Source organism: Talaromyces rugulosus, chromosome VI, assembly GCF_013368755.1.
Source record: "Talaromyces rugulosus chromosome VI, complete sequence".
NCBI classification, from domain to species: Eukaryota; Fungi; Ascomycota; class Eurotiomycetes; order Eurotiales; family Trichocomaceae; genus Talaromyces; species Talaromyces rugulosus.
In genome coordinates this window covers 1,545,378-1,561,866 of record NC_049566.1, presented here as the reverse complement: position 1 = coordinate 1,561,866, position 16,489 = coordinate 1,545,378, and the positions used below count along the sequence as shown (strand labels likewise).

The window sequence follows — 16,489 nt, the reverse complement described above, 5'->3', positions numbered from 1 at the left end:
CTGAACCGGTTTATATATTAATTACAAAATTAAAAATTGCACCCATTCAAATGTTTGATTGTTCAATGTTGTATTTGTGTTACGTTAACTACATCAATTGATGTGGTGACTGGGACTATGCTATGGAATATAATAATTGACTGATGTAATATATATATTAATATAGCTCGACATTGACTCGAAATATCAAATTTGAAGAGTGAATCAATTGATGACAGGAAAACTTTGCACATTCAAGTATACAAGACATGAGTTTCATCCGGCATTACATAGCAAAAACAATAAACAACTACTAGCCCAACATACTACTTTCTGTCTGTCATAGCCTAGGGCTCGGTATAGACGTTAAATATGATTAAATAATAATAATAATAATAACATACTACTTTGTCGGTTCGACGCGCTCCGTTGTGACTTCGGTGAACATGTTGTTACCCACCTGGCGAACAATCTCCTCGTCATCTGCATCGGAATGATTCAACTTGCGCAGCGCATATCCCCGCAGGCCAGGAACGCGGGACATCAGCTGCAAGGCAGGCTTTTGCAAGGGGAAAAATCCATGGCGTTCTTGATACAGCATGCACGAGACAGTCACCATGATGAAGACCCAGTACAAGTTGTAGCTGAGGACCGAGCCATAAGTTGCAGAATTCTGCCAGCCTAGAATGGCATTGAAGACGTCCCATCCATTGTCTATTTCTGGGTTGCAACAGTTTACATGCCACACAGATTCAAAAATGTTGTACGACCCCGGACCGTCCCCGGCCTCAGCAACGTCGGAGCCAACCTTGTTGCCAAACGTGTTGAATTCCAGGCTCCAGACGGATTTGGAGAACATGCCAGCGGCAATGAGGTACAGCACACAGGTAGACGCGATAAGAAACAGCTGAATGGACATGGCGTTTCCACCACGGTAGATGAGCCATCCGACCAAGCCGCCGGCTATGATTCCCGTAATGACTGGGAGGGGAAACGCGGTAGCAGGATAACCCAGGGACACGCCGCCGATGAAGACGACGGCCTCGAGCCCCTCTCGAAGACAAGTGATGAAGGGCAGCAGGAACATGGAATAGCGACGGGCCCAATTGCCGAGAATAAAGGACTTTTTCTCCTTATGCTCGGCCAGTGCCCTGGCGATCTTGACCTGCCACTTTGCCTGGGTCTTGTTGATACGTAGCAGGGTGAGGCCCATGATGGTGATGATGATGGCGGCAATTAGGTAGAAGATACCTTCCCATAGGTCCTCCGACTTGGACCAGATATCGTGGCCGAGGCCGTAGAAGACGCCGATGAAGGCGCCGCCGAGAACCAGGCATATCCCAATGCCTGCCGCAGAGCCGACCCAGACTTGCCGTCTCAGCTGCTTGTATATATCTTGATCCTGGCCGGGCTGGCCGAGGCATTTCTTGAGGAAGGAGAGCAGCACGGAAACGATGATGACTGCCTCCAAGCACTCGCGGAAAGTGATGAAGAAGACCTGCACGGCGAAGACGCTAACCATGATGGGCGACTAGAGTGCGAATATCAATTGACGATGTTGATGATGGTTTGTTTATTATTCGGCCAAGCTGAGTTTTGCCGGAGTGTATGTCATGAGCAGAAACCAGCGACAGCGACAGTGGCAGTGACAGGGAAGGGTTGCAATTATTGCAATTAATAATGATGACTAGTATTTATTTTTCTTTGCCCTGGCCAGCGACGCGTCCGGTGCTTTGATCGAAGAAAAATTTTTCATCGGCGTCCCGGAGGGTTCGACGTTGTAGTGGAACGACCTGGCTAAAATCACGCACTGCGTTGTCTTATCAGATCATCAGGACCCATTTGACGTACCGCGATTGGCTGGCGCTCGGGCCGTCGCCGAGGTCGCGGCTTAACGCAGCCAATCAGCGTCTTATCTGATTTAAATAAGCTTGTGAGTGTCCCACTCTAATCAAACTCAACCAATAAAAGCGCGCACGTGGTGGGGCCGAGCCGGGATCTGATAACGAGTCCTCGTGACTTTTTGGCTTTTGTTTTTCTCTTCGTCGTATTCCTGTCTTCATCGTCGCCGTCGCCTTTGCTTTCGCTTCATCTGCATCTCTGTATTGCTGTTTTCGCTGTGTCGTGCCGAGCCAGCCACAGGTGATCCCCGGCAATGGCTGTTTCGCGCTCGCTTTCTCTCTTGCTGCTGGCCGTCCTCGGCCTGGCCCAGCTGTGTCGTGCAAAGACTGTCACCTACGACTTCAACGTCACTTGGGTGACTGCCAACCCCGATGGACTGGCTGAGCGCAAAGTCGTTGGTATTAATGGCCAATGGCCGCTGCCCGTGATCGAAGTCGACAAGGGAGACCAGCTGGTCGTCAACATGCACAATGCGCTTGACCGCAGCGCCACCATTCACTTCCATGGCATGTTTCAAAATGGCACCAATGGCATGGATGGTGCTGCAATGGTCACCCAGTGTCCGGTGCCGCCTGGCTCTGACTTCACCTACAACTTCACGGTCAATCAGAACGGGACGTACTGGTACCACTGCCATACCGACTTCTGCTACCCGGACGGATACCGGCAGGCCCTGATTGTGCATGACGCCGAGTCCCCCTTTGTCAATGACTATGACGAGGAGATGACCCTTACCATGAGCGATTGGTATCATGAGATGACCGAGGATATCTCACCTCAGTTCCTCTCGGTCTACAATCCCACTGGGGCTGAGCCAATCCCCAATGCCTTCCTGTTCAACGACACTCTGAACTCCAGCTTGCCCGTGAAACCAAACACGACATACCTGCTGCGTCTGATTAATATCGGCGCCTTTGTAGCCCAGTATTTCTATATTGAGGATCACACCTTCCGCATTGTCGAGATCGACGGTGTCTATACCGAGCCTGTCGAGGCTGACACCCTCTATATCGCTGTCGCGCAACGGTACTCGATTCTGGTGACAACCAAAAACACAACCGACAAAAACTACCCAATTGTCACCGTGGCCGATTCGGTCCTGCTGGACACCATCACACCTGACCTGAAACTGAACCAGACCAACTGGCTTGAATACAATGCCGATGTAGACCATCCACAAGCCCAAATGACTGTTGATGTCGCCTCTGATCTTGTACCTTTTGACGACATCACTCTTGTGCCTACAGATGGCATGCCTCTGTTACCCGAGCCCGACTTAGATATCCAAGTCACCGTCCAGATGTTGAACCTAGACAATGGGGACGGCTATGCATTCCTCGACAACATCTCCTTCACTTCTCCCAAGGTGCCTTCTCTCTATACCGTCTTTTCAGTTGGCGATCTGGCTACCAACCAAGCCGTATATGGTGAATTCACTCATCCCATGATTCTTGAACACAATCAAGTAGTACAGATTGTACTCAACAACAACGACACCGGCTCTCATCCATTTCACCTTCACGGACACAACTTCCAGCTTGTTGACCGCCAGCCTCCATATGGGGAGCATTTTTACGACTATGCGGATGGTGACCCTGTCCCATATGATCCAAATAACCATACCGCCTTCCCGGCCACACCGGCTCGCCGAGATACCTTTGTTGCTCCTCCACAGGGCTATTTTGTCATCCGCTTCGTGGCCGATAACCCAGGCGTATGGATCTTTCACTGCCACATTGATTGGCATTTATCACAAGGACTGGCTATGATCATGGTCGAAGCACCGACTAAAATCCAAGGCGCCAACCAAGAGGCCGTCCCTCAGCAGCATTACGATGTATGCGCGGCCGCTGGCATTCCTTATCAGGGTAATGCTGCAGCCAACACGGAAGACTACCTTGACTTGAGCGGACAAAACGAGCAGCCTGGCTGGTTGCCGGCTGGCTTCACGTCCAGGGGCATTGTTGCAATGGTTTTCTCATGCATCAGTGCGGTTCTTGGAATGGCCTTTATCGTGGTTTACGGTCTTTCTGATATGAAGTTCAAACCCACCACGAACGACTCGCAGGCTACAGGGTCATCCGCACCTGCTGCAACAGAAAGTTCTAGCGAGACCGCCCAGGCTTATAGGGACTAGAGTTTTTCATACGACGGATGTTATTTAAAAAAAAACTGCTATGCTTGCGAGTAATCTATATACGTATGTAATGTAGGATGAGGTTATGTTTGCTATGATACCAACAGTTTAATGCGACAAACGTGTCCCTGTGATAGGCATTTCTGGCCTTGAAAGAAAACCATTTCGTCTATAGAGTTGTTTGGCCATTGGTCTTTATTTGATTCACCTTGTTTTATAATGTTCAATTTACACAACCACCTCATAATGCCGGGCATAGATCCGAGTAGGTATTAACCGGTCGTATCTTGATCATACATGTACATGTGACTGCTTCACGGCAACACACTAGTCGAACTGCCAAAGTTGGATGTATTGTGTTTTTTATGTCTCATATCAACATTGAAGTAGCCAAGGATAACTCTACCGGAATCAAGCGGGAAAAAAGCAAGTGCCATAACCTCGTCTCGATGCAAGTAAATTGATAGTATATTGGATGCCGATCAATTTACAAATGGCCAATGATCGCATGCCACATAAAACCACGAGGCTGTTTACCTAGCACCATTTGTGCCGCCATTGAGCCATGCGGCCTTCCTGTTATTGCCTAGAGTCATGTAGCCGTATGCACTGTGAGGTAGTGAAAACATCAAAGCCCATTCGCTTTCATTCGGCGGATGCCCTATTCCTGCGGGCATCAGGTTAGACCCCGCAGTTGCCAGAGAAAACCGGTCACCAGCTCACATTGATTATTTTCCCCCGCTCCCCTCCTTGCAAGGTTTATTGACTTTTTTTTTTCCAACTTTGCTGCTGGATCAGCCTTTGTGAAGGGCCCTTGCGAATACATCGCACCGGATATCTCGGGTTTACCAGAGATAATTTGAACAACACATGATTACGCAACAGAGCCAGGGTACTCTTTCTTGATATTCATGGTTACATCCATCTACAGAGGAGGAGAGGAAAAAAATTACCCAATCCCGGTTAGAGAGGCTAGAATAAAGCTCATAACAGTAAGCACTGTAAATATAGCAACCCACGTTGTGGCGGGGTACGTCAGACCGTTGCGCTTACTGTCGCCGTACATCTCACTGCACGAGATACCTTGCATTGCTTCTCACCGCATCGATTTCAGTATGGTTGAATAGGTTTGTCCTGCAGGTACTGGCTCTGTTTCAAAGATGATCGATTTCATTAACGATGGAGAAGTAGAAGATCAACACTCGATTCTATCTCGTATATTATTGAGGGATGGCTTTTGCGAAATGTAACCTAGACCAACTTGCCTTATAGACTGGTTGGCTGTTTCAAAGCTAGTCGCGGTCGTAAACAAGTTGTCGATGTCACTGCCTTGTTCAATCATTCCTTGTCAGCACCGGAAATGTACGAGCAGCACGGACAAAACTAAAAGGGTCCAATGGCATCATGCGCATTTATTATTGTTTGTTGTAGCGATCGACCTTCATGAACGAGTTGACAGTAGTAGTATTGGCTTTCTAGATGGCCCACGTGTCTGAGCCCATCGTACTATGACATGTCGCTTCCGGCCTTGCTGAAGGCCGCCTATTTTTCTAACCAGTATTGATATCCACAATTCAATCTACTACGTAATGGGCTATATCAACTGCAGCCGCCCCAATATATTAATTTAGGAGTCCACAGCACTGGTCATCTGACATTTGATATGCAAGCCTCAAGGGTGTATTCTGATCGGTAATGTGGTGAGACCCTGTGGCGGTGGATTTCCATGCCAACGAACAAAGACTGACCAGCTGAGTAGTTCGCAGCCCAAGTAAGTGGTAACGGAGTGTAAGGTTTCAAGTGTCGGTGGGATGGGCCGAGGCGTATATACTAACCAAGCAATTAATGTTTTATTTGCCCCTCTTTTGGCACCTTCCAATGGCGGGGTTTCGTTTTCCTTCTGCTTTTGCTTTGGCCATCTAATCTATACGACTAACCGAACTTTGAATAATAAACAGCCATATGCCCTTTTCCACGTCCCCATGCCAAATCCTCCCTCCATTGACAAAATAACAAAATTAGGTGTACTTCGTCCGCCGTACTCATGATGAGATAATTATTATTAGTCAGGTTCTTCAGGAAATTGTGCAGTTCAAAACAGACACTAAAAAAGGCGGACTAAAATCTGACTGCATTGCCAATTCGTTCGGAGATGCATAACAGCAAAAACGTCGCTGATTGGTTTTGGCGGAATAATTCCTCCGGGGGTTTTTTTTGTAGCTAAACCCACGTTTTCGGCTAATAATACCTTACTAATTATACGAGTAGTACTAGCAGCTTCGTATCTTGGAGGGAGTCTTTCTTGGAGCTGAAATGCTGAATGTGGCAAAAGTATGGCGCCATGAAGCGCGGGGGGCACAAACCTAAACAAGAACTTCAAAATTTGACACGTCTTCTAATTGATGACAAACGAGTCTTTCGCATTTGTTTCTCTGGGGTCTAACTACGTACATGTACGGAGTAACCGACCCGGGAAGAGGCTATCCCGAGCTGTTGATCGATGTCTGAAAGAATAATAGCGAGACATAAAGGTGGATACCTGCAAGGGTAACAAAAGAAAAAGAAAAGAAAAAGAAAGTCAAATCGAGATATCTTGAATCGGCCCCGATCGCAATAATTGTTGCAGTTAGATGCGACGGGCTGCATTCGAATGGGTGCTGCTTTAGCCTCCTCGCATAAAAGTGGCTGAGGAATGCCAGCATTCTTGGCGCTGGAGAACGAAAAAGAAAAGAAGAAAAAAAAGAAAAAAAGTTAATAATAATAATGCATGTCGGTCGATCTAGACAGTCGTTATGGATCCAATCGAATAGGGCTATTCGCTGCACAAAGACTACATCGTTCGATGTAAAGTTCAATAGTTTCACTGTTGCAGCTATCAATCGATGTATGGAGTATAATCCGGACATCAAATTACAAGCCGCGCGCCAATGATTCGATGGAACAGTAAATGTATTTGGCAGCGTTGCAGCCTATCCGTAATGTTTTCCGTAACGAGGCTTTTGGTCAAAGAAAGTCTATGAATAATACGTACTTGCTCGCGGACTTGCGGCGCTGTGGCGGTATGCAAGGTGGTGTCATAAAAAAATGCTGGCTGCCCATGTGATCGCCAGTAAAGATTACAGTAGCACAGATCGCTCGAGGTGCGGCAAATTGTTTGCTGCACAGTGCAGATCTACCTGCACGTCGAGCTGTAGTCGGTCATCGCTTTTCGGGTACGAGGCCTATACCGAGTATGTATGAAGCATGGTGCAGCTGAGCAGGCCATACAAGGACAGTGACATGAGTCTATGCATCTCGCCCCCGGTGGCAATCAAGATGGATGAATCTCGGGGTTACCAAAGACTTGGCTACGCAGGTAGGTAAAAATAAACTGTATTATTATAGAACAAGGAGATGAAAATAAGTCCATTCACTATACGGAGTATCAATCGTAGTATTATTATTACCAGTGACGGTACTGACATAAACTCGCTCTTCTTCGATCTACTTTACCCATTGCTACAGCCCGTTGAAAAGAATGATGTGGAATGGCAAAAATCGACGTGACCTATCGCTAGCAGTGGTTTTTTTATTCTTTTTCTAAAAGACCTTATCTCAAGATAAACAAATAATCATTGGCCCGGACCACCGCTCCTCGGGAATTCCCTTTGTTTCCTTGATTCCTATTAAACTTTTCCCCTCTCGCCCTTTGTTCTTTGGCGCGGTAGCCCCGGACGGTACATGTATTAATGTAATAATACTACTCGGAATCGCATCGTGTTATTTAATTGGAATCCTCCGTGCACCAGCCACCAATAATAATAATGATGATTAATATGGTGAACCCTCGACGATTTTCTCGCTTTGCTTCCTTGTTCAATCTGGCTGCATGGGGCGGGTCACTGACTGGCGGACACGATGGAGTCGAGCCATAGTTGATTATTGGACGAAACAAGACGTCGGGACCGGCCGGAACACGCGGACCGAGTGCAGTACAAGAAGCAGATGGAAGATTCGACAGTACTGCGGTTGAAGCGCAGAAGGGTTGTACGTAGGTCGTAGATACCAGGCCGCAAGGGACATGCTCTCCGGATGTTGGCGGCCACGCACGACTCAGGGTTGAATGAATGTACTAAACCCCTAGATACGGACCTATCACCAGAGGCCCGTGTCTGTGGTACTCTAAGGGCCCCATCAAGGCGACTAATAATACTCTCCTAAGGCGCTAGTTTGGTGGTGGGACTCGGTTCTCCTGGCTCGGACATACTCCTACGGAGTACTAACTACGTACAGCAATAATTACACATTCTTCCAGCCGCCGGTGGACAGAAGAAGCGCTTCCTGGCGAGTGAGCAGCCAGAGAATTCTGATTTCTCCACCGGCCGCAAGAGGCCGCTTTGCCACTAAAAATAATTGTCTAACACGTGTTTCCAGCTTGCCAGAATCAAGGGAAAAGGCGCTGCCGACCGCCCAACCAGCGCCGACGCTGGCCCTCCCTCTACGAGCCCTGCCCGTGCGACTCAAAAGGTTTACGCTGCAAGCCAGGGCGTTGCATCGGCCCCAGGCGAATGGCTGGAGGGTTGGTTGTCCGGCCTGATTGGCGTTCCGGACCCGATCGCCCGTTCGCAGACGTTAAACAATGCTAATTCTCGCGTGAGAAAACTGGAGCAGGCCAGCCCCGATGGCAAAAAATAGAAGGGCAAGGAAAAAAAGCAACAAAGGAATGGCAAAAGAAAAGTCTGAGGACAAAAAAAGGCGGCCTGGTTATGGATCGAGAGGCTTACCGGCGGCGGATGCTGATTATTGATGTTCCTTTCATTATTATTAGAAGAATTATAAGTTGCTCCTGTGATGACTAGATAAATCCTGAGCTTGGACGCTATCCTCATCTTCCTCTTCTCCTTCCGAGTCCTGTTACTATTAAGTGGGCAGCACGGAGCCTGGTTCTTATAACTTGGCAGCCCCCGCCCTCTTTTCTCCTGTCTAGATTCTCTGATCCTTCGCTCTCCTTGGCTCGCCTCGCAATGCCACTGCAGCTGTCTCTGGCTGGGCTCTTAGTACGGACTCTGTAGGTACGCTGGGCAATAATCCGATAGTAATAACCAAGAAGGAGGGACAAAGCGAAGACGAAGAAGAAAAAAAACATCCCGGTCACGAACCGACCAACGCCGAGCCAACCCAAACTTACTCCACTTCGATCTCCCTGTGTTCTTGGACCTACTTAGTACTGAGTCCCCTGGCTTATTAAACCAAGCAGGCCGACATTGGGCTAATCCAATTCCGAGATTTCTCACGTTTTTCTGGAATTCCATCCGTCATCCACCCGCCCCGTCGACGCAGTCAACTTGTCTCGTTGCGTGTCAATTGGGATTGTCGCAATCGTTCGCAAACAGTCTATTATCGGCCATGGAGGCAGAACGGACAGGCTTCCACACGATCGAGGAACCCCATCCGACGAAGCTGGTCGAAGGAGGGGTGCGTATAGTTGATACTTGCGGAATTGCGCCTGACTGAACTGACTGACTGACTGACATCTGGTATATAGAGGCTCAGTGAAAAAGACGTCACCGTCGACGACCTGCGCCGCGCAGTGCCGGACTACTGCTTCTCGCCCAATCTCTTCTTGTCGTTTTATTATCTAGCCCGCGATCTCTGCTACAGCGCAGCCCTCACGGCAGCCCTATACCAATTACTACACACGCCCGCCGTCGTCGAATCTACCTGGTTGTACTACACCGTCGTCAATGTCTACGGATTCTGTCAGGGTGTTGTCTGGACAGGGCTGTGGGTGATCGCTCACGACTGCGGTCACAGCGGTTTTTCGCGCTGGAGCGCTCTCAACGATACCATCGGCTTCGTCCTGCATTCGTGGCTCCTCGCACCCTATTTCTCGTGGAAGTCGACCCATCGGCGCCATCACATCTATGCGAACCACATCGAAAAGGACCTCAACTATGTCCCGCCACGGCGGAGCCAGTACGCTGAGAAGATCCACGCCGCCGTCGAGACCCTTGATGAAGTCGGCCAGGACGCCCCCGTCGTGCTCTTCCTGCGCATAATCCTGCAACAAACAATCGGCTGGAACTGGTACATCCTCACCAACATAACCTGCCCACCTTCGGCCGTTCCCAAGAAGAACATGTCCGCTTGGCGACACAGCCATTTTGATCCTTGGGGAGCCCTGTTCTACTCCTCCGAGTGGCCCGCCATCATCATGTCCGACTTGGGTTGCCTCGCTACCATCAGTATTCTGTGCTACCTCTGTCGGGCATTCGGCTCATTCGAGACCTTGTTTTGGTTTTATATTGTTCCATGGACTTGGGTGAATCACTGGATAGGTGTGTTTTCTCTTAACCCTACATAACCCACTGACAGTCACTAATCTTTCAATAGTCATGATCACCTACCTCCACCATACCCATCCATCCGTGCCCAAATATACCTCTGAATCCTGGACTTTTCTCCGGGGCGCCACGGCCACCATTGACCGCGACTTCAGTTTCATCGGCACTCACTTCTTCCACCATATTTCCAGCGACCATGTCACCCACCACCTGTTTTCGCGTATCCCACACTACTACAGCCCCGTGGCCAGCAGGGCAATCATCCCGCTGCTTGGCAAGCACTATCACGGCCGCGGCGATTTCAATTACGACGCCCTGGCTGTCGCATTTGGCAAGTGTCAGTGGGTGGAAGGGGACAGTGAAAAGGACTCTACTTTTGGCCTGACAAGGGAGAAGTCGGATAAGAATGGGAAGGCGAACGAGGCTCTCTGGTATCGTCCCGGCCCTAGCCCGTCACCCGAGTTCAAGATGCGAGGGGCAAGGATTTTTTGACAGGCAAATGCATTCAAATTTGATGGGACAATACGAACGCGACGGGGGGATTGGAAGAATAGTGAATGAATGCGGTACTTGTCATTTTTTTCTCCCGTGCTACTTCTCCTTTCCATCTTCACCTGTTGTTTTTCTTTTTCGTTTTCTATCCCCTACGTAAATCTGTTTTCCCCATCTAATTTCGTTTCCTGACTTGTCTTAATTGTGTTCGCTGTGAAGGTGTTGAATGGTGTCTGGGAATATCGGACCGTTTGTGTTACGGCTTGTATATATGAATAAATGGTCCATAGATTTTTCTTTTTTATTTCTTTATTTGTTTTCTTCTTCTTCATGAAGTTGCAGAATGAAATTACGACGCCATGTTCGCAAATTGCATTAAACTCCTTGTCTCGCGACTCGTGTCGCTTGTATCACCAGATGGTTGCACCTGTAACATTAATGATCTCATATAGTAACAATGGCAGATACAGATTGATACTAACGGAAAGCTACACATGCAGACCATTAATTGACGGTTACTATGGTTATGTTTAGGATATGTATAGATCTGCTAATGTTGATTTCATTTTTAAGCCAATAATCTGGGATTGCATGTGATGTATTAATATTTAAGGTCTAACATCTAAATTTTGGAATCGTCATCAATATTGAAATCTGGTGGAACAAATAATAACGCATTCCTTCCCAAATGATTTTTTACCCGGGCTTCTTAAATGATGAGCACAGAGCATTCAATTGGGGTAAGGATCATGTATATAGAGTTAGACCACTGATGGTTATTAAAATAACATTTGAATATAGTTTTGACTACTGAGAGTGCCATAATGTTATTATATATTTTTCTATACATACACCAGCCAATTGACAAAATAGTTATCAATGAAATAGTGCATCTGGATGTCTGATGTGTGAAAGCTATCATTTGAATTTTACATGTATATCCTAGTTACTTATGAAAGACTATGACTTCACGTTTACATGTAATGAGTTCAGCATTGGCTGATGTTTTTGATAGGTGGGCATACATAGGTTTTTTAGTAAATAATGCAGGTACGTTCTAGTATACTACACATGTGGCTGTCTGATTCTATTTTATTGTTAAAATAGGTCATATAGCAAAGTCATGTTGAACATCTTTGTAAGTTTCTCTTTTCTAACTTGCCATTCTTGGGGTAATTGCTTCTCAGAAGCAAAGCAGAGACACTAGAAGTGATCTATTAAATTTTAATTATTTTATTTCACATTGTCGAAATGGCAGACATCTAAAATCTTCTTCTTCAGAATTTCTACTAGTCAAAATGGAATGATTCCAAGTCAAGCTTTTACATTGTTTTCGTTGCGGGTATATCGACACCTTCGGTTTCTGAATTGCGTAGTATTTTGGGGAGATTTTTTGATCAAGCACAGCTTACATAGATAAACTATCTAACGTAACACTTAATGGAGCCCTAAGAAAGTATACCGGCTCAAAATAGCTGTCAACAGCATTAATGACGTCAGTTTGCTGTTATTTAGTAAAACCGGGGACACTTGGGAGGCAATATATCCCTTTATCACTCACATCAAACATTCACCGACTCCTCTGGATTATAAATAATCACCATCGCCATCACCATCACCGTTGACTGTCGCTGGCGGTGTAGCCTATTGGGTATTTCCTAATCGGGACGTTTTCTCCACTGTCCCTTGGCGCCTTGGCATTCCGCCCCTTTCTGTCACAGCCCCCACGTCATGGGAGTATGTTTTTTTATTTTAAAAAAATCATCTATTATGAAGATCTGGTATAGGATTCCATTCCTTCCTGAGATCCTTTGCGTAGGTGACTTAAAGGAGGTTGCTAGTCGCCCTCATGAAATGTCATTACGCCTACCGAGTATGCCGCCACGTGGAACGGTGTGCGTAGTGCAATGAGGGCATGGTTCTTCCTTGAAGTTCCTTTGGTTGAGTTCCATGCATAGTAGTACTACACATCATTGCTTCTAGTAGAGTAGCTCCAGGCTTAGCCCGAAAGCCATCTTGGCGAATTTGCGTTGTGAATGTAGTGTACTTCGTGAACGGACCCAGATAGTGCACGTTGCAGCACTAATCGTTGGGCCATGTTCGCCACTAGTATATCACTGCTAACGATGGAACAAAAGAACCATAGGATTTACTGAATAAGGAAGTGAGATTTGATAATCATGAGGCCATAGAGGGGCCCTTCATTGTATGATGGGCGGCTCTTCTCCACAGGTCCTTATGGTTAAATCTTCGCGAGGCTCCTGATAGGTCACGACCTCCGAACTATTGCTCACTGCCTGTGTTAATATGTGATAGACACAATCCTGCGGAATAATACGAACTCTGATGTTGATCGCGGCAAGAAAAGATTGATAACCTTTTTCATCACGCCTGGAAGATGAAGTGGACCTAATTAGGAAATATGGGTTCCCGCCAGATCATAGGTTTGTTGCACTGTGTAAATAGCCTATTCAGTTTTCGAACATCTTTCCTTGTTCCTGACGCAGCAACTATAATAGTTGCAACGCAGTTGGACCTAGCCTTGATCGGTGGGGAGGCCTTAAAGGTTGGGTTGATACGCTAGTTGCAGAATGTGTGGAGAAATTTTTGCATTCTCTCAACATCATTTGCCCGATAAAGACAAGCCAGGTCAGCCACTGAAACGTGGTGGCCGCTTTTGCCGCTCTGTTTAACATCTTGAAAGTAAGATCTTAGATCCCAGGCGCGCTAATCTGCGACCTAGGGCGAAAATCACTGACTACTATGGATACTGAGAGGGCTGCAAACAGTCTTGATTTGCTGTTAGGCACCAAGCAGCCCATAGCTCTAGCTATTCGGAGTGTAGTTCAGGCATTACTTACCTTAGGCTTTGCAGGAAGCTATTAGTATATACTTAGTCCTTGAAATGCAACCAAAGGAAACGAGGGCTGCATGCGATGTAGTAGGTCGTCTAAACGCAGCGAGGGGCGAGTCATTGCAAGGCGTGACTAGGAGTGAACCGCTTTACCTGACTCCCAAACTATTAGTATTAAACCTACGACCTGCCTGCTACGCCATCCTCCCAGGTAGCTGACCTCGAGAACAAGTCACCTCCCACACACTCTCTTTGAACCCTCTTTTACTTCTTCCCTATAGATTCCCCCTGTCTTCTCAAACATGGCTGGTTTCGTTCAGGCTATTGGCGTTCTTTCCGGCCTTCTTGGTGTCGTCCAATTCGGAATCAATAACTTCCAAACAGAACCACCCCCAGGATCAACTATCAAGTTTGCTATCGGTCTCGATAGCCAGAGTGGCCTGAGTAACGCCGGGGGTGACTTGCCAGATGTGTAAGTGTGACTGTTGATTCGTTTTATCGAATAGCAAATGTGCCTATCGACACAGAAGTGCTGACTGAATCATTGCATGTAGTCGTATCTGGAATTTATACGGGGAGTACGTGGGCATGAAGGCCGATCCGGGCAAGGTGTCTGACGGAGACCTTGGTCAAGTGTACGTCTCGCACGAGAACCAAGGCGTATACTCATTGATGTCCGCCAACGACGACGCCATCTGTATTGCTTGGGCGTCTACCACATGGAGTGCCGAGCGTGGTGGAAACAAATACGCCGTATCGGGCGACTTTGGTCGCGAGTGTGGTGGAACCTGGTACCACAGCGGCATGTTCCCATATGACAACTCCCAATATCAACCCGATTGCTTCTGGATCGATTCCAACGGAGATCAACCAAACACTGGTTTCCAAGTCCGCTGGCCTTCTTTCGCGGGCGTCAAGTTCAATGAAAGCAACACGGACCCAAAGCAGTTCTGCAACAACATTGACTTTGGTCTTCGCACCGAGAAAGACCCAAACTCCATCAACTTCTGGACGAAGCGCGACTCTATTCCTGTGGCTCCACGGCGTGTTGCGTGGGCTGCCTCTCGTCTCGTTGTAAGCGACTCGGAGTCTCACTCAGCCAAGAAACTTTGCGAGTCATCCACCTCGATGGGCCCGGATTTTGTTCACACCGAGGAGGAGCTTTTCTGTGACATGGGAAGCAAGACTCTTTACCCTTTCTGCACTAGTACGAAGAGCAACTGCTTTGACTTGGATTCTCACACCCTGTATCCCAAGAACGGAAACACCGGGACGCAGCGTACTCGTGTCAGCGGTACCACCGAGTCGCCGTATACCGCTGTTGTCGACTGGAGGAAGAATGGTGAGGCATAAATGGTGAACTAAGGACCAGCCTATATGGCCTAGATAAAGACGAACAGGGAAGATGAAGTAAGGGATCAGTGGAATTCTTCACTGTTGGGACTGGCGTCCTCTTGAAATAGACATCTATTCACCATTTATGGAATTTTTTGTTTGGCTATCCATGTACATATTCCTATTACTTTGGAAATTGAATGAGCTGTGCTCTTTTACATTTCCCTAAGCCCCGACATGTTATGTGGTCAGTGTGTTAACTTTCAAATGGATACTTTCATAACTCGTTGTCATGGGCCTATATTGTTGGATCAACAAATTCCAGGCGTTTGGTTTACCTTATGGTAAACCCACCGTCAATCCTAATATCAGCACCATTGATCATGCCACTCGAATCCTAAATATTGAACTAAGTTAGAAAGAACACAAAAAGATGAGAACGAGAAGAGCAATGCTTGCCTGTGCAAGGAAGACCACGGCATCGGCGACTTCTTCAGGCCGAGCAAACTTTCCAGTCGGTATCGACTTCAAAAATGCTTCTCGCACCGAAGCCTCCCCCCAAGCCTTTTTCCCTAGTTCCGTCCAGGCCACAGTGGGCGAGACAGTGTTCGACGTAATGCCGCGATCGGCCCACTCAGATGCCATACTACGTGTGAGACCTAGAAGCGCTGCTTTGGATGCACAGTACGCCCCGTGCCGATGCAGCGCCGCGTGCGCCGCCTGTGAAGATATACTGATGATTCTTCCTGGAGGAGGTGGACTGGTGGACGATTGGGCCTTCTTGGACGCGGCAAAGTACAATCGTGCAAATGTCTGGGAGCAAAGCATCGGGCCAAGGACATTAGTTGTTAGGTGCTTCATGGTCTCTTCGGGCGGTGTTAGTTCCATGTCGCTCAACGATACGTAACCAGCGGTGTTGATTAGGATACTCGGAAACGCTCGCTCCGAAACGGCAGAAGAAGACGGGGCAACCGTCTCTTTTTCAATTGAGTCGAAGGCAGCCTGGACCGACTCCGGTGAGGTGATGTCGCACTCATATGTGCGGATCTTGTCGCTATTCGGTGTTCCTCCGTATCCTTTCTCCATCAATTCATCGTGACGCTTGGCTTCGAAAGGAGCATAAATAATGGCCAACTGAGCCCCGTTTTGCATTAACTTCTTGCCGGTTACGGAGCCCAGTCCTCCTGAATAAATAGAGGCCATTTGATTAAAACGATATTCGCCTCAGCACATGGATATACTTCGCCCTGCTTACCTAGACCTCCAGGGAGGATGGCTACCCTGCGGGCAAAGGCCATTGTGTTTACAGCACGAATTCGGACTCTTGTGTTGGACGACTAAAACTCAAGGAATTGCAGTAGAAATGGAGTTGTCGAGGACTGAATAGAAGGCAGAATGAAAACTCGACGTCTATATGGGTCTTTGCGTAAGCTAACTGGAAAAAGCGGAGATATACGTTTATGACAC

The 16,489-nt window shown here is 47.6% G+C and overlaps 6 protein-coding genes across 6 annotated transcripts; 4 read left to right on the top strand and 2 right to left on the bottom strand.

Moving 5' to 3' along the window:
• Nucleotides 1-382: 382 nt before the first annotated feature.
• TRUGW13939_10887 (uncharacterized protein) lies at nt 383-1,501 on the bottom strand (the record flags this gene model as incomplete). Its single annotated transcript, XM_035493997.1, has 1 exon — nt 383-1,501. The coding sequence occupies one exon, from the start codon at nt 1,499-1,501 to the stop codon at nt 383-385; it is 1,119 nt and encodes a 372-aa protein (XP_035349890.1).
• Nucleotides 1,502-2,134: 633 nt separating this feature from the next.
• TRUGW13939_10886 (uncharacterized protein) lies at nt 2,135-4,018 on the top strand (the record flags this gene model as incomplete). The annotated part of the gene is made up of 1 exon (XM_035493996.1): nt 2,135-4,018. One exon carries the CDS (start codon nt 2,135-2,137, stop codon nt 4,016-4,018), a length of 1,884 nt encoding a protein of 627 aa, XP_035349889.1.
• A 3,984-nt stretch (nt 4,019-8,002) lies between these two features.
• Nucleotides 8,003-8,692, top strand: TRUGW13939_10885 (uncharacterized protein; the record flags this gene model as incomplete). Its single annotated transcript, XM_035493995.1, has 2 exons — nt 8,003-8,044; nt 8,432-8,692. The coding sequence occupies 2 exons, from the start codon at nt 8,003-8,005 to the stop codon at nt 8,690-8,692; spliced, it is 303 nt and encodes a 100-aa protein (XP_035349888.1).
• A 711-nt stretch (nt 8,693-9,403) lies between these two features.
• Nucleotides 9,404-10,833, top strand: TRUGW13939_10884 (uncharacterized protein; the record flags this gene model as incomplete). The annotated part of the gene is made up of 3 exons (XM_035493994.1): nt 9,404-9,472; nt 9,543-10,335; nt 10,391-10,833. The coding sequence occupies 3 exons, from the start codon at nt 9,404-9,406 to the stop codon at nt 10,831-10,833; spliced, it is 1,305 nt and encodes a 434-aa protein (XP_035349887.1).
• Nucleotides 10,834-13,989: 3,156 nt separating this feature from the next.
• Nucleotides 13,990-15,040, top strand: TRUGW13939_10883 (uncharacterized protein; the record flags this gene model as incomplete). The annotated part of the gene is made up of 2 exons (XM_035493993.1): nt 13,990-14,159; nt 14,242-15,040. The coding sequence occupies 2 exons, from the start codon at nt 13,990-13,992 to the stop codon at nt 15,038-15,040; spliced, it is 969 nt and encodes a 322-aa protein (XP_035349886.1).
• A 316-nt stretch (nt 15,041-15,356) lies between these two features.
• Nucleotides 15,357-16,320, bottom strand: TRUGW13939_10882 (uncharacterized protein; the record flags this gene model as incomplete). Its single annotated transcript, XM_035493992.1, has 3 exons — nt 15,357-15,419; nt 15,464-16,206; nt 16,278-16,320. The coding sequence occupies 3 exons, from the start codon at nt 16,318-16,320 to the stop codon at nt 15,357-15,359; spliced, it is 849 nt and encodes a 282-aa protein (XP_035349885.1).
• Nucleotides 16,321-16,489: the final 169 nt, after the last annotated feature.